This window comes from Clytia hemisphaerica, unplaced genomic scaffold (assembly GCF_902728285.1).
Source record: "Clytia hemisphaerica strain Z4C2 unplaced genomic scaffold, Clytia hemisphaerica genome assembly, whole genome shotgun sequence".
NCBI lineage: Eukaryota > Metazoa > Cnidaria > Hydrozoa > Leptothecata > Clytiidae > Clytia > Clytia hemisphaerica.
This window is the reverse complement of record NW_027104207.1, coordinates 45203-63495: the sequence shown is the minus strand read 5'-3', so window position 1 is coordinate 63495 and position 18293 is coordinate 45203. Positions and strand designations below refer to the sequence as shown.

The 18293-nt window shown below is 38.3% G+C and overlaps 1 protein-coding gene across 1 annotated transcript in view; it reads left to right on the top strand.

The window, feature by feature from the left end:
- The window catches only part of LOC136815384 (mucin-2-like), a 32970-nt gene that overhangs the window by 13727 nt on the left and 950 nt on the right, over positions 1-18293 (top strand). Inside the window, exons 7-24 of the mRNA XM_067071821.1 lie at positions 437-526; positions 1117-1317; positions 1886-2002; positions 2455-2568; positions 2920-3093; positions 3463-3503; positions 3854-3899; positions 4115-4297; positions 4729-4863; positions 5194-5376; positions 5668-5934; positions 8706-8918; positions 9442-12245; positions 12278-15993; positions 16250-16427; positions 16936-17050; positions 17566-17775; positions 18059-18187. Of these exons, the coding sequence (XP_066927922.1) occupies positions 437-526; positions 1117-1317; positions 1886-2002; positions 2455-2568; positions 2920-3093; positions 3463-3503; positions 3854-3899; positions 4115-4297; positions 4729-4863; positions 5194-5376; positions 5668-5934; positions 8706-8918; positions 9442-12245; positions 12278-15993; positions 16250-16427; positions 16936-17050; positions 17566-17775; positions 18059-18187 (8916 nt within the window). The remainder of the gene's footprint in view (positions 1-436; positions 527-1116; positions 1318-1885; positions 2003-2454; positions 2569-2919; positions 3094-3462; positions 3504-3853; positions 3900-4114; positions 4298-4728; positions 4864-5193; positions 5377-5667; positions 5935-8705; positions 8919-9441; positions 12246-12277; positions 15994-16249; positions 16428-16935; positions 17051-17565; positions 17776-18058; positions 18188-18293) is intronic.

Sequence of the window (18293 nt, the reverse complement as noted above, 5' to 3'; positions counted from 1 at the left end):
TAAGCTCTTATTTTTTTTATAAATATTGATAAGCAATGGAATGGGCCATTCCATTAAGTTTCAAACAGGGGGGGGGGACCTTTTTAAGTCAAAAAACATTTCTTGGAAATGTGTAGAAACCCAAAATTTGCAATAAAAACCTTATTATCGATTCTTAAAATTACATTGAACGAACTAGAATCGGTCTTTTACCCCTTGGAAATTTTTAACATAAATTTTTACCACCGATAAAATGAACGAAAAAACACTCTTTTAGACCCCCTGGAAATTCTGTTCGCAATTACCTGCTAGAAAATGTTCGTCCACTCCCCTGTATGGATATAAAATGGAATGGCCCAATTTCCCAATGATCGAACAAAAATTTAAGTCTTTCTAGAAGTCATATTACTTCTCTTGAAAGCGTATTTCTAATGTAATCCTACCCATAAACTTTCAGACACAGCAAAACAATGTGAGGATACTGAATTCGGATGTTGTCAAGATTTGAAAACACCAGCACAAGGACCCAACGGCAAAGGATGTCCAAGTGAGCTGTCTTTCTTTATAACTTTGATTCTTTTCTACTGCTTGCCTAAATTGATACGGAGAAATGCAACCTCGTGTTGCCTGGATAATCTTTGCTGCCGTACACACAACGTTATCTCAACGTTCTGTCAACATTCATCTGAACATCCCATCATGTATGGTACATTGTTTTGACGTTGTGTGTACCTGCTGCTTGATGAGTTCTGACAAACAATAAGGTGAAATAAGGAGGAAGAATGGGGGGTTGATTGGAAAACAAGCATTTCCCAAATATTGCAGCATTTATCTAATAATTGGTTTTTGATGTTTCCTTTCGAAATTTAATGGTAATAAGCAGCAAGATGTCTCTTCAAGAGCCTTCTTAGATCCCATTTTTGAGTTATTTACTAGATTGATAGAACTCCCTTATGATCTCATTAGCTTGTGCAGGTCAAGCCAGCAATTGTGAGATACACATTTTTCCATATGTTTGAATTTATTTGGAATTTCGGTTTGTTAATCAGTAATTAGAAATTCGCTGTATATAAGGAACAAATAAAAGATTGATAGTATAATACTTCTAAAAATCTGAATTTTCTTTTCTTTCTGCAGGACAAGCCAGCAAATGTGAGATTCTCCAGCAACGAGCCTCGACCGGATTCATTGGTGCATTTACACCGCAATGTGATTCAAAAGGACAATTTGAGAAGATTCAATGTTGGAATGCTATTGGTCATTGCTGGTGTGTGGATAATGATGGTAGAGAATTGGAAGGAACCAGAGCTGAAGGACAACAACCAGATTGTACAGCTGGTAAGTGCCCAGCTGGCACCTAATGTTGATTCAATGTTCATCTAACGTTATATGGACGTTTTGAACATTAGTTAACGTTGAAAATATCTTACGTAACAGCACCTTTTCTCTGGTGATTTTCAAATGCATTTATTGGTGAATTTGTGAACCTTTTCTTTTCGTAAAATTTCACCCAAGCCTATTAGTTGCTCTTTGCCTTTTTTTTTCGTATGCCCTCTTTAAATATTTATGGGTATAATGACATTTATAATTGTTACGACCAGTTCTTTCTGTCACCCGTTCAGTCCATTTCCTCGACATCTGGCAGGACCTTTAACCCCCCATGAAAGCAGCGGAAAATTCCTTGAAGTCCTTTCCTGTGAAAGAAATTATTTTTTACAGTGGAGCCTCTAACTAGCGGACACCGTCGGGGAAACGTGTTAGTGTCCGCTAGTTAGAAATCCACCGCTTAGAAACTTTTTTATGAGGATTCATGACTAGAAAACGGATGGGGAAAAATCATCGTTTTTCTGCTAATCAGAGGTGTCCGTTATTTTGAGGTCTTATTGTGTTCTATTAATCTACCTAGTGGTTTGTGAGGACAAACGTGATGATTGTCGCAAATACGCATCAGTGCCCGGATTCTGTCAACGTATCAGTCACTACATGAAAGAATATTGCCGAAAATCTTGTGGTTTCTGCAACGGTAAGAGAACATACAAGGGTTTTTATCCCATCGCGAAACCTTTTTACTCGAATATAGACTGACCTTGATAGTTTTTCTTTGCTGGTTAAAATCTCACATTTTTGTCTCCTTAGTAAATATTACGCAATCAAAATACACGAGGCACTTTCTTAAAATCACGAAGATTTGTTAAGGTCATGTGAGTCATAAGGTTTTCTCTTGCTATATTATGGTATGGTTAGACTATATTCCAAACCGATTTTGTTCCATACTCGATGATATCACATAAAAGTGTTTACTTTGAAAGTTATACCTTACCGTGGAAAAGCTGAGATTTCATTAGTACGGGAAAAGAAAAGTCGACTTCTTTTAGTCATGGATAATTTTGGTTAGGGATAAATTTAGTCAGCCGATAAAGTACACCTTTTCCGAGTTATTCTCAAATGTAAATTTTTCATCTTTTGACATTTTAGGAGTTGTCAATCCTGAGAAATATATTGCTGAGCGTCCTGGTTGTAATAGTCCTTTCGGATGTTGTGACGATTACATCTCGTCTTCAAAAGGACCAAACGACTACATGTGTCCATGTAAGTAGTAAGCCACGTTTAAATAGTAAATAGCGAGTTTATGTATATGTGACTTTCAGTGACAGAGCCAGTTAACTTCTGATTTTTTCATATCCTGACTGACTGAGGACGACGGTAAATCAGCACTTTTACTGGGAGGTCCGGGTTCGAGGCTCACTGTGTTTTTGTGACTCACCTGCTGAGTGAATGTACTTCGCCCGGGTCAACCCATCCAATGAAAGGGGAACAGGGTACCACTTCTCTGAGATAAGAGTGTTCGTAAAAGTTCCTGGCATTGTGGCGTGCTACGACACTCGACCCATTCGGAGGATATATATCTATAAAGAATGGTTTCTATTCGTATGTTTCTAGTGTACAAAACATCATGCGACATGCCCAAAGTCTCTGGCAATTGTGAAGGGAACTTCCAACGGTATTATTACGATCAATTAACCAATGAATGTAAACTCTTTGTTTATGGTGGTTGCCGTGGAAACAAGAATAATTACATAAGTCAAGGAAAATGTGAACAAGAGTGTGTCCAAGGTAACCATAATTGCGTTGTTCGGTTAATTCTTTTTCAGGAAGGTGCTCCAGTTTTCCGCAACTCACCTAATTCAGGGACGGGTCTAGGATTTCTAGGGTTAAAATTATTTTCAGGGAAAACCTTGTCGGGGAAATTTTTGAAACAAGAATTTTCTTTGAATCCATATTTATTTCATTCGTAAACTCCATATTTTCTTCGGCCTATGCTGGCTTCTTGTTCATTATCCAACTATTCATCCTTGTGTGCAATGGGATTTTGAGGGCACTCTAGTTCAAGGCTTACCACCTCAAAATGTACACTTTCATCGTCAGTATTTTCGACTTCGGCAATCTATGGGGTTCAACTTAAACATTTTTGTTTTGCCATAGAAATCCAACCAACAGAAGCACCACTTTCCACAACGCCAGCTGTAAGTAACAATATTTCAACAATAAAAGTCATAATATTTGATTAAAAAGGACTTCCCTGCAAAATTTTAAAAACCGCAAATATTTGTGGTCTGATTGAAGTTTTGACGCTTCGTTTTAACATGAATTCACAATCTTGGGATCTAAAAGTTCAAAAATGTACCAATAAGGCTAGAATAAAGCCTAGAAGTCAGTAAATCAGTCAGTAAAGAAATTATAATTACTGAAATCGATGCTCTAAATATATAACAAGCTTTGTTGTAGATGAAGCTTTAAAATGAAATCTTGTGAATAAATTCTAGAACTTGATTTTAAGCATCGTTAGTATTTTCATGAAATTTCTGTTTTTTAGATCACATTCCAACCAAAGATAACTACAGACCCTAAAGACATCACAGGTACGTAATCTAAAGTATTTATCATGCTTAGCCTCGTTTTGAAATCATTACCAAGGGTGATTGAAGTCTTCGATCCCCTCCTAAGTGCTACTATTTAAGAATAGTGTCAGTTCCTTATGAACTCCTATGTGAATCAATTACCATTACAATTTTTTGAAAACGAGGTGATGTAAAAATTTATGAAATAATCTCATACTTATCATTATCGTTTCCAGACCCTTGCGAGATGCCGTTACAACGTGGAACGTGTGATAGCGGTAGCGTAACGGCCGACCAACGTTATTATTTCGACAAAGTGAACGGGCAATGTCAAGTGTTCGCGTTTGGAGGTTGTGATTCGAATGAAAATAACTTCTTGAGTAAATCAGAATGTGAAAACATGTGCATTTATCGTAAAGGTAGGCTTACCAATCACTCGAGTCGGTTGTTTTTTAAGCTCAGTGTACAATATCATACTTTTAACTATCGATGTAGAACAAGTCCTTTCCAGTAACGCTTTAAATCTAGACAATAGGGGCGTACGAAATTTCGGCTTTGCGAAAATCTACTTCCGGAACTTCGGTAATTTGTTAATTTGGAAATTCCAAAATGGTTCTGTATAATGGTTCTGTATACCTTATTTTTACATTGATAGTAATGAGATTTCATTCTTAAATTTCGAAATTTTGGCAAAATCGCTCAAAAGCAAAAGCAAAATTGCTATGGAATATAAAAACATTTTAAATCTGAATTTCGAGCGTTAAGACAAAACTTATTGGTGATTCAAAAAGACTGCGACTAAACCTTATTTTCCTTTTGTTAATATTTTTATTTATTTATCCTGTTGCAGTAACGACGCCAAGCATCAATGAAGTAACTGATGGCCTTGGTGGACCCTCATTAAAGGAAGGATGTGGTCATGCTTATGGGTGTTGTGAAGATGGTGTCACTCCTTCCCTGGGTCCTGACTTCGAAGGATGCCCTGGTTAGTAAAAGCATGTAAAAGTTACCTCATTATTAGGGGAAAAGATTCGTCACTCGGTCACTATAAGTTTCTTGTTAATCTGCAAACTCCCTGTTACCGTTTAGCCAATATTGACACCTTTTAAAGACACTAATTCAAGAGAAATATCTATTTTGATACACATATCAAAACCTTTTCGGCGTGGTTAACTTTTGAGAAGACTAGTAACTAAAATACAAGGAAGTTCTTCTCGACGACGGTAGCGTCGACATTTTGATTTTTGGAGTATCCATATTTCATAAGGTTTTATCAATTCATTCAAAACTTGAATACTTCTAATTTTTCTTCCAGTTTACGAAAGTTATTGTATGATGCCGGCTGCAACAGGACCATGTCGTGAATATTTGCCACGGTATTATTACAATCATGAAACAGGACAGTGCGAATTGTTTGTGTATGGTGGATGCGGTGGCAATAACAATAGGTTCTACACACCCCAAGAATGTTACCGAGACTGCTATCTTCACCAGCAAGGTTTGTTGGACTAAATTATTCATTATGTAGTTCCTGATTTAGTTATCGTTGCAGCTCTTGTTATTGTAAAATAAACTAACTTTAAACGATAAAGGATGGTCTGAATAAAACAGAACATAAGCTGTTGTATGGTCTTTACTGCAATGAAAATTAAGTTTTACATTCGAAATTCATTACCCAGCTTTGAAGAGAGAAGAAAGAGTCGGATCCGTTCTTTACACAAATAACATCATATAATGAAATTCTTCAAGCTTTTCACCACAGCATATGATTGTTTGTTTCTTCTTTCAGGAAAAACAAATCCTCCTACTAAATCCACCTCAACTAAGCGTCAATCCACCACTCAACAATTTGTCACTTCCACACCACAACCAACCACAGAACAATCAACAATGCAAACAGATTCGTTACAAACGACCATTGAGTCGACAGTAGCACCGAAAACGACTCTTTCACCGACAGATGATGTCGTTACGACTGTTTCTACCACAACGACAAAAACACGACAACCGACGACCACTACGACAACGACTACACCTGGTACTACAACAACTAAAAGTATGTTTTAATGTCAACTTTGAATTAGCCTTCTATCCCCCTCTTCCATTAACGCCAGCACGTCAATGTTTTCGTTCTCATCACCACGATCACGAAAATTGCCAAGATATTGATTCATTCATTGATTCATGACCTGCAAACATGGAAGCCTGTCTACTCTGTTGCATTGCAACACCTTGATTTGTCCAATTTCAACTTCTCTTTTGTCGATTGCTGTATGATTCGAATTAAATTCCAGTGTTCTGGGAAGAGTGTGTAGTGGGAAACACTAATTAATAATGTTTTTTCTATAATTCAAATCTCTCTGTAATTCGAACATACTGGATTTGCCCAAGAGTCAATTCCAGCATTTGGAAAAAACTCGTTCTCCATTAATCAGTACAAAATCTAAAATCCATCTACAACAGTATGAAATAAACCAGCCGAGGCTGGAAAGTCAGCCAATATAGCTAGATTATTAGTTGGATAGCTTGTAAAGAAGTTAAGTAGCTGCGATGGAAGGAAGGACTAGATGCACAAAGAATCAAGCGAAATTGGAAAATTTTAAGAGCTAAAAACCACATTTTGCTTAAAAATGTTTGTCCAGGTTACTCAAAACTCCTAGTAGTTAGATTGAGTAGAAAATGAACATTCCGTATGTTAAGCATTTAAATTCAACTTTTAACATTTTTGAAGATAAAGTAAAAATCTAGGGACACATTACAAATTACAAAATTTTAGATATGTCCTGTTATAAACCTGTACAAAGATTTTATCAAAAAAATCAAATAGACGAATCATTTACATTTATAAATACAAGTAGTTTTCTTTTTGAATAATAGTTCATTAAATTTATGCCACTAGCATGTTTACAATAACCAAGCAAAACAAAACAATATAATTTTTAAAATATGCATGGTACAGTAATTATGCATGGCTGTATCATTGTTTTTATGCTGGAGTACATAATTATTCAACATGGCTGCCTCTTTAAAAAAAGGTCTATACCTGACCAAATTCTAATAACACTTTGTCACAATTCTTCAGGTGCTCCTACTAGAAATTCACACTCTAGAAATTGTAACTGGCTGCCATTAACAATTAAGCTAGTCCCTTCTAAAAGATTACAGTACACGTAGTGTTCATATTATATCATGATAATTTGTATAAAAATTTTTAATTTTTTTATTTTTGATATAAAATAAGCAAAAAAGTAAAAATCAGACAGAAAATGTTGAGAAAAAAAATTGACATTATAAACTTTAAAATAATGGACATGTGGATCTGTATTGTCTTTTAACAGCATCAAAGTAATTTATTTGACTAATGATTGGTGATGAAATTATGGTAAAATAGTGTTTCAAGTGGGCGGGTCCACCCATTCTCTAACATGAATGTTTGTTACCTATTATGAACAGGTGGGTATTTCCAACCAAAAAAGCCCAAAACATGCGCCAAGGTCACAAAACACAATCTGCGTCCAGATGTGTGAACAATAAAAAAATAATATGTGATGGTCGTCATTTTATCCAGTGTTCTGGCGGCAATCAAATATATGTTTCGTTCGTGTCAAAAATCTTCATAAAATAGAGTCAGTCAGTCGGTCGGTAGTAAATCTAGTAAGGTTTTTAGGAAAATGGTTTCAAAGTTTAGTTTTTAATATTTGTTCGCTGGCTTGATGAAAAATTCTGACAATTTTCCGACTCCTCCAGCATTTTTGCCTGCCAAGTTGGTTGGATATGGTTGGCCGACGCAAACAGTCGGCGCGAACAGAACATATTTTGATTGTCTCCCTTCTGCTGTTGTTGTAGCCAAACACGCCAGTGCAGTGGATTCCACAAAATCTCGCGTCGAAGATATTTTTCCGTACAGCAAGCCTCACGCCAAGCAAAATTTCTTTTGTACCAACATTCAATTTTTAATAAGGGTGCAAGATGGGAAAAGAGGCGCATGCGCCAATATAATTAATAAATTGATGCAAGCGCAAGCGAGCAAAAGCAAATTTAGCCAAAATGAAAGCTAAAAATCAATGAATTATGGAGTCATTCACGCCGAGCTGGAATTATTACTTTACACCAACTGAAAACCAAACAATCTTTGTAAGTACCCTTAAACCAATGCGTCAAAAACGTTTCAGTTGCACGTTATAGTTTACACGAAATCCATGCTGGCAAAATACGTCCAAGTCCAAAAACATGATTGCATCCTGTCTTTATCAAATTTAGACAGTAGCTGTACTTTTTTATACTTTATCATATTCCAATAACATTATAACATGATCAATTCCACCTACAGCTAGAGGCAAACAGGAAAAATGTGTTTATTTATTATGCAAAAAGCAGAAATTCTTAAAAATAACAAAAACTTGAGCAAATTGCTAAACCTTCAACAAATATAAAAAAGAATCCCCTTGATGAAAATCATGTGTTTGATTTGCCAAGTTTCAAAGTCATTATAAAAAAGATATGACAGTAATTGAAGCTTGCAACATACATTTTACTTCCTGCATTTACACTGAAAACACCGAGCCGTTTAAACCGCCATCTTGAAACACCACATCTATGTTTTCTAAAAACAACACACGCTAAAAGTACACTAAAACTTAACCCGATCGGATATAAACTTTAGAAATCGGGGAAACACGGCTTACGTAATGAGCATATCGGGGTAACATGTTTTTTTCGATTTTGGTCTGATGATGATGGGGAAAAAGCCTATTTGAATAATCAGCTGTTGGCTGACTAAATACTCTCGGCCAGCCGATAAATATTTGTTTCCTCATTTTCTTACAGAGCCGCTCACTGAATGCCAACGACGTCGCATCGTTTCTTCAAACATTAACCGTGACCCGAACAACAGTAAAGTTTACATGCCAAAATGTACATACAACGGCCAGTTTGAGAAGGTCCAGTGTTTTAACGACGTCAAGAAATGCTGGTGCGTTGATGTTGATGGTAATGAAATTGAAGGAACCCGAGGAACTGAATACCCAGCATGCCCAAAACGTAAGCTTTTTTCTAATTCTTTACTCATTTGTTTCATAAAGTGCTATTCACATGTACGTAAAACCTTAAGTTATTCAAAGCCTTATGTCTTTTTGGCACTTACCCTACCCCACTTTACGTATATTACTAGGGAGCCCAACCCTTACGATCCGTTGCACTCAGAATTTCAAGCTCCATGCGATGATAACAATCATTTTTGTTTGATTCAACTGAAAAATCGTCAAATATTTTACTCATTTTAGGGGTTAGGAGGTTTGCCTACGACGTCAATTTTTGGCCATAAAAACTTTTGCCAGGCCTAATTCACGGGCCCCCTCTCAAAATAGTTTCATAATCCTATCTACTTTCGAACCAGTCAAACGCAGTCGAGTCCCACGCAATAAGGATTGGCCCCTACAATATGATTTATTTATTACATGTTTTAACGGCGTCCAACAACGTCAACAACATTACGATCTCTGATCAATTTTTTGATTCTGATTTCAAAATTTTATGTGACCAATGTCATATTATCATCTTTCAGGACCAGTTGATCAATACAAATCAAATTGCCAAGACAAGCAACCAGTGAAATGCTTGGAGTACGCATCCCCAGGGTATTGCAAACGTTACAAGTCCTTCATGGGTACCATGTGTCCAAAATCATGTGGCTTCTGTACTGACACACCAGTTGTTGCGCGCCCAGGCTGCAAAAGTGATCTCGGCTGCTGTAGAGATGGAATAACACCAAAACAAAATGGCGTCCTATGTCCGAAATTTAAAAGTATTTGTGAAATGCCTAAGAATACTGGACAATGCTTTGGATATATGATTCGATACTATTTCAATGTGGAGACACAAAAATGTGAGCAGTTTGCATACGGTGGTTGCGATGGAAACTCAAACAACTTTTTCACCTTGGTCGAATGTCAACAACGATGCGGTAAGTTTGCCACTACTGTCGCTTCAATAACGAAAACGTCTACAACTACTACAACATTGAAACCTACGACGGAAGAAATCCGCCAAACAACGATCGTCACTGAAGGTCTCGAAACAGATGAACCAGAGGTCGCCACGGCACGTCCACAACCTACCGAAGAAGTTGCCAAGACAACAGAGTCAACAGAGCGATCGACCACAGAATCACTAAGCACAAAGACCTCTTCACCAGTTGATCGTGTTATAACAAGCGAACAGTCAACTGAATCTGTAAGATCAACGGTTGCTACTGAAGATCTTCAAACAACTGAGCAAAAACGACAGACGGAGATAACTACTCAAATGCCACAAACTGAGTATGTCTCCACAACTCAAGAGACGAGAACTGACGATCTGATAACAAAAGACCTGATTACAGATCCAATCCGAACAGAAGAGGAGCGAACAACAGAATCTTACACAACACATGATGTCGACAAACTAGCTGTTGTCACAACTCAAGCAACACCAACAACACAGCAACAACAGACAACAGTTGACGATGTTGACCAACGCCGAGTTTCAACAACTGAGGACCTTTATGTATTATCCACACAACAAACAGAAGGGCCAGACGCTAAAGTTGTCACAGATTTTAGAACTGAGCAATCCACAACTCAAGAACCAGACTTTAAGACCACAGAACAAGTCCTTACAACAGCTGCTCAAACCACTACTGATTCACCAAAGTCAACCTTACCAAAGCCATCAGAAGGTCCCCATACTCCTTTAGTGATCACTGAAGGATCCACCAGTGAACGCACGACAGATTCACCAACCGACGAAATCACCACCGACTCAGAATCTGAACAAACCACAACTAAAGACAAGATTGAAACAGATGCACCTCAACTTACCACAACAAGTTCACCAGAAGTATCAACAGAATCAAAACAAACAACAGATTTTGTTGAGGGTTCTATTTCCACTACCACACAGCAACAAACCACAAAAAACATCCAAACTGAATCTCCAAAATCTACCAGCCTTCCAACAAAACAAGATTCAACGCAAAAGCCAATCACCATGAAAGCAAAATCTACTACAGGACAACCAGCGGTCACTGGAGACTTAGAAGAGAGAACCGAAGCTTCTACCACTCAAGAAACAGTTACAGCATCTGTCACAAGCACTACACAAAAGCAAGGCAAAGTTTCCACTCAACCTTTAGAGCAAGTTTCAACAAATGAAGCTACAAAAACTCAACAAACTGGATCGGTTTCAACGCAAGAGCCCAAAACTCAACAAACTGAAGCTGCGACAACTCCATTACCAGAGCGAGATTCAACAACTGAAGAAGTGTTAACCCAACAAACTGAATCGGCCACTACTCAACAAGCTCAAACAGAAATAGTTTCAACACAAGAACCTGCTACTCAACAAACGGATTCAGTTACTCCTCAAGTTCAAACTGAAGAGCAAAGAACAGATTCTACAACGCCTCTTCCTGAGCGAACCACCACTCAAGAGCCATCCACAGAACAAACTGAAGCAGCTTTAACTGATTCAGGAATTCAACAGACTGACCTTGTTACAACTCAAAAACCTTCCACTCAACAGACCGACGTTGTTACTCAACAGACTGATAGCACCACGGAAGAGCCAGTTACTCAGCAAACAGAAATTGTTACCACAGAGCAAGTTGAAACTGATGTAGTTCCAACAAAACAAACTAACACAGTGGTCACGCAGCAACAAACTGAAACAGTCACAACTCAACAACCACAGACAGAACAAACAGAGTCTGCGACAACTCAAGAAATTGTCACTGATGCTCCTCAAGTTGTCACCACTCAAGAAAAAGAACTTTCGACAGAAAAATATACAACTCAACAAACTGAGGAAATCATTACTCAGCAGCCAGGATCTGCAACAAAGGGAACCGATTCTCCAAAGACAACGGAAGAGCCTGCAACTCAACAAACTGATTTAGTTACAACACAAGAGCCTGCAACTAAACAAACTGATTCAGTTACAACACAAGAGCCTGCTACTAAACAAACTGATTCAGTTACAACACAAGAGCCTGCTACTAAACAAACTGATTCAGTTACAACACAAAAACCTGCAACCCAACAAACTGATTCAGTTACAACACAAGAGCTTGCAACTCAACAAACTGATTATGTTACAACACAAGAACCTGCAACCCAACAAACTGATTCAGTTACAACACAAGAGCCTGCTACTAAACGAACTGATTCAGTTACAACACAAGGACCTGCAACCCAACAAACTGATTCAGTCACAACACAACAACCTGTAACTCAACAAACTGATTCAGTTACAACACAAGAGCCTGCAACTAAACAAACTGATTTAGTTACAACACAAGAGCCTGCAACTAAACAAACTGATTCAGTCACAACACACAAAAGCCTGCAAACTAAACAAACTGATTCACAACACAAGAGCCTGCAACTAAACAAACTGATTCAGTCACAACACAACAACCTGTAACTAAACAAACTGATTCAGTTACAACACAAAAGCCTGCAACTAAACAAACTGATTCAGTCACAACACAACAACCTGTAACTAAACAAACTCATTCAGTTACAACACAACAACCTGTAACTCAGCAAACTGATTCAGTTACAACACAACAATCCGCAGCTCCACAAACTCAATCAATCACAGATGTTACCGACATTACCGAATCTGCTACGACCCAAGCGCCTCAAACGGAAAAGACAGAAATTGTCACCACACAGGAGACAGTCACAGAACAAACAGACTCGCCAACGACTCGACAAAGAATGACAGAAGCTACTGAAGTCATGACTACTCAGCAAACAGAACAAATAACTGAAATCACCAAATCAGCTACTACACAGCAACCAGAAACTGATGCACCACTAGTCGTCTCCACTCAAGTACCAGCAACGACTACTACTACTGATCCTAGTGCTATCACAAGACAAACTGTTGAGGTCGTTACAGAACAAACTGAGACAGGACCAACAGAAAAAGTTGCAACAGTCTCTCAAACAACACCATCTCCAAAACCATCCGAAACTCCAGAGGATGTTGCCGTCTATGTGACTGTTAGCAGTACTGGAGAAAAAACTGAAACAAGAACCACTCCAGAACCAAAAGCAACGACAGAAGAAGCACAAGTTTCTACAACCAAAAAAGTCGCCACAGATGTCAGCACACAAACAGAAACAGTCATTACTCAACAGATCACCACAACCCAACAACCATCCAAAGCACCAGAGAGTGTTTCAAGTACCGAAGGAAAAACTGAAAGTGAAAGCACTCAAAACATTGCATTGTCGACCCAAAAACCAACTGAACTTGCTAGTACAGAAGAGCTTAAAACAAAAGATGTTTCTACTCAACAAACTGTATCGGTTTCAACGCAAGAACCTAAAACGGGACAAACTGAAGCTACAACAACTCCATTACCAGAGCGAGAATCGACAACTGAAGAAATGTTAACCCAACAAACTAAATCAGCCACTACTCAGCAAGTCCAAACAGAAGCAGCTACCACTGGGCAAACAGAGCTTGCAACAGATTCAAAAACAACAGATGAAATCAAAGAGATTTCAACTGAGACCCCTCAAACTGAAAGTACTGAACAAGAAACAACGCAAGGAACTATTGTAGAAGTAACACAACCAGACGTAACCGCCGCAACAACACAACAACCCACTGCTGTTTCTACTCAAACAGAAGCCTCAGATGTCACAACTAAAGCACGGGAAGCTGAGGCAGTTACGACACAAGAATCTGTTACTAGTCACCAAACTGAATCAGCCTCAACACAAGAGCAAGTTACTGCTCAACAAACTGAAGCTCAAACTACGCAAGTAACTGCTACCCAAGAATCAGTCACGACTGAGGCCAAAATAACAGAATCTCCTACAACTCAAGAGTCTGTAACGCAAGAATCAGAAACTACGGAGTCAGCCACAACCGAGGGGCCAACTGTAACCAAATACATCACAACAGGGGAGTCTGTCGTAACGAAAGAACCACGTACCTCCACAACAAAAGAACCAGTTTCTCCTATTGTTATTGTTGAAGGAGAAGATAACAACAATAATGTCGAAAAAGCCACCACAACAACCACGACAGCATCGACAACACTCGTCAAAATCGTCACTAAAGAAGCTGTTACCGAAACACCTAAAACACTTCCGGATGAAAAACAAGTTCAAACTGAAGCCGTAGAAACGACCGTAGCTCCAACAACGACGTCTACCACAGAAGCTAACGGAATTACAGAAGTTGTAAAGACTACACAACAACCTGAAGCCGAGACTACCGTTGCAGTAACAAGGGAAATAACTGATCTGGCTACGACTGTCGAACCAGAAACAGAAAGTGTTAAAACAACTCAACAAACTGAAAACACCGTAGCTCAATCCACTACAGCAATTATGAAGGAGGTTACGGCTGCTCTTACTGAAACGATAACTTCAACGACTCAAAAGCCTCTTACTGAGCAAACTGAATCATTTACTCAGAAAACTGAAGCTGTAAAGTCTACCCAACAAACTGAAGAAATTGTAACACAAGAACCTACCACTGAACAAACAGAGGCTTTAGCAACGAAAGAAGTTGTAACTACTGAGCAAACAGAGGCAGTCACTACTCAACAGATTGAACAGACAACATCAACAACAAAGTCAACAATATCTGCGACAACAAACATTCAAACAGAAAAAAATGACGATACAGCAACGCTAGCACCACTTGTAGAGAAAACAGTCCCAACCGAAACTGAAGCCACAGAGAAAGTCACAACGCAACACACTGAAGCAGCCAGTACTCAACAAACTGAAGTAGAAAGTACTCAACAAACTGAAGCTGTTGCAACTCAGCAAACTGAAGTAGCCAGTAATCAACAAACGGGTGCAGTCAGTACTCAACAAACTGAAGCAGGTACAACTCAACAAACTGAAGCTGCTACAACTCAACAAACTGAAATAGCCAGCACTCAACAAACTGAAGCAGCTAGTACTCAACAAACTGAAGCCGTTACAACTCAACAGACTGAAGTAGCAGGTACACAACAAACTGAAGCTGCTACAACTCAACAAACTGAAGAAGCCAGTACTCAACAAAATGAAGAAGCCAGTACTCAACAACCGGGTGCAGCCAGTACTCGACAAACTGAAGCTGCTACAACGCAACAAACTGAAGCTGCTACAACTCAACAAACTGAAGCAGCCAGTACTCAACAAACTGAAATAGCTAGCACGCAACAAACTGAAGAAGTTACAACTCAACAAACTGAAGCAGTTACAACTCAACAAACTGAAGCTGCTACAACTCAACAAACTGAAATAGCCAGCACTCAACAAACTGAAGCAGCCAGTACTCAACAAACTGAAGTAGCAAGTACTCAACAAACTGAAGCAGCTACAACTCAACAAACTGAAGCAGCCAGTACTCAACAAACTGAAGCAGCTAGTACTCAACAAACTGAAGCAGGTACAACTCAACAAACTGAAGCAGCTACAACTCAGCAAACTGAAGCAGCTACAACTCAGCAAACTGAAGCAGCCAGTACTCAACAAACTAAAGCAGCAAGTACTCAACAAACTGAAGCTGCTACAACGCAACGAACTGAAGCAGCCAGTACTCAAAAAACTGATGCAGTCAGTACCCAACAAACAGTCACAGAAGCAACTGAGACAATCTCTACTCAACAAACGGAGACTGAAGGTACTGAATCAGTTAGCACACAACAAACTGAAACAATCGCAACACAGGAACCTGTCACTGAACAAACTGAAGCAACTACAACTCGACAAACTGAAGTAGTCAGTACCCAACAAACTGAGGCATCTAACGCTCAACAAACCGATGCTGAAGTCACAACAACACAACAACCAAAGACATATGAAACAACAGAATCACTAGCAACTCAAGGACTGAAGACTGAAGCTCCAACAACAACACTTACAACAGAGTTTGCGACAACTCAACAAAGTACAACAATAATTGGAAATGATTTACAACCAACTGCAACAGTTCTGGCAACAATCTCCATGAAAGAAGCATGCTTAACACCACCCGAGAAAGGAGACTGTGAACAATACTTCCCCAGATATTACTTCGATACTTCAGTCAACAAATGCAGACCTTTCGGCTACAGGTAGGATATTCCATTTGACTTACACGTTTATTTTATAAGAACGTCCAAATTTTTCAAGCCTTTGGATGTCGCATAAACGATTTTTCAATGTAAAAGTGGATTGAATGCATATCTAAAAATCCCACCCCCTGAAACAAATTTGAAATTAAAAAAAAAAACACAAGAAAATCAATTTTTTATTCTTCAGTTTTTTTACACTTGTTGCGAATTCTATTGAGGTTTTCCCTGATGTTGGTATCGTTTATCTTCGTTTTAGTGGTTGCAAGGGAAATGGTAACAATTTTGTGACACAAAAAGAGTGCGAAACAAAATGTCAGTACGCCATCAACACATTGGCACCAACGACAACAACAGTTACCATGACAACAGAACAAGCAACAGATGCTACAACAGAAGACCCTTTGTTTGAAGAAGTCGAAGGACGAATCATTAAAGTATGTATATTCAAAAACTAATCATAAATTTTAAGAACCCTTTTATTGTCAGTTAGCGACCAATGTTGTTTCCTGCAAACCAAAAAAAATTAAGAAGGGACTATTGTAAACTTTTACCCAACGGGGTACTTGTTTAAAAATGGGTGCTGGACATGCTAGGGCGAAAAAGGTTAGCTTCTTTAATGGTCTTAAAAATCAAGAAGTTTTAAAATAATCTCTCTAAGAGTCGATTTGATACGATATGATAGGAAAGTTTTTAGTTTTCATTGAAAAAAATCCATAAAGTAGGAAATTTTTCGAAAATTGAAGAACATTTCTCAAAAACGTCTCTCTCAGGATCACTTTTTCACTAAAATTTGGTTTCTCTAAGTCCCCGTCCGCATATATCCACCATCTGGCATCCCTTTTAGTCCCCGGGTCAGATCCATATATTATATCAAGTTATCTAAAAAACGCCATCCCTAAAAGATCTTTTAAGTGTTTACAATCCGAATTTTCTTTTCTTCAGAAAACCGACGGAGAATTGGGTGAGAACAATGGATTCCAAGCATGTGGAAGTGACCATGGTTGCTGTGAAGACTTGATCACACCGGCTAAAGGACCAAACGGCGAAGGGTGTCCACGTACGTAGACATTGTTTATAAAAAATTAAACTCTTAGTCAATTTCTCCAACTATGTATGTTTACACCACTGATTTACTAGATATTGTTTATGTACACATTTTTTTATAACAACGTCCAAAATCTTTGAGTCCTTTGAATGTTCCCATTTTTTAAGTTTTAAGCCTGAAATCGTTCTTAAAATATTCTTAATACCACCATTTTTTGAATATTTTTGTACAATGACATTGGATGTTTAAGAGCCAATAAAACTTTAAAATGTTTGTGAATGATCTTATATGATTTGTTCTTGAAAAAAAACATGGTCCAAAGTTTATAAGGTAGATGTAAGTCTTGGAAATCAACATGCGTATTTGTGTATCTGGTGTTAAAGATATGACTTATCAGTAAATTGCCATATCTTTGCCAATATTTTGACAAATAATTGCATAATTACGTGCTTGGAGGTTTTGCAGATATTTTCGAACACTGATTAGTTTTTGTTACTCAATTATATTCTAAATTTTCGCCCAAATAGAATACAAGAGTCGTTGCGAATATCCACCCAATCGTGGACCATGCAGAGCCGCCATTTCGCGATGGTATTATAACCATAGAAACAAATCGTGTGAAATGTTTACTTTCGGTGGTTGCCAACCCAACGGGAACAATTTCGATTCTGAAGACTTGTGTTATGAAGCGTGCCAAAGTGGAGATAACTTCATTGATGAAACTTTGACTGATACAGGTACTTTATGCTATAGTGTGTATTGTTTTGTGTGTCCCCCTTTTGATGATTTAACAGCACCTCGAAATCGTTCTTGTATATAGATTGTTAATTTCACAAACTAGAACGCAGTACCTTTGTCTCAATCTGTACCGACGTAACGTCTAGTAAAGGCTAGAAATTATTTTTTCCATTTTGCTTTGCAGCATAAGAGGTGCGCCTCCTTTCTATAGAAACAAGAATATTATGTCGATCGCGTAATAGTTAGAAAATGAAAAAATACCCTCATTTCCATATATTATAGGTTTGAGTGAGACATACGAGACAGTTGAGGCCCTGGTCATCCCTGGATGTCCATCCAATTCAGGACGATACGGATGTTGCGTGGATGGAATCACACCTGCTCAAGGTCCCAATCAACAAGGATGCCCAGGTAAGAACTTTAGCTTCTCATCTTCCCTTTCCCTATTGCCATTAAGCAATGGTCTTCGTTTCTTTATAAGGAGAATGGCTTAAAGATGCACTCTTCATCATCAATT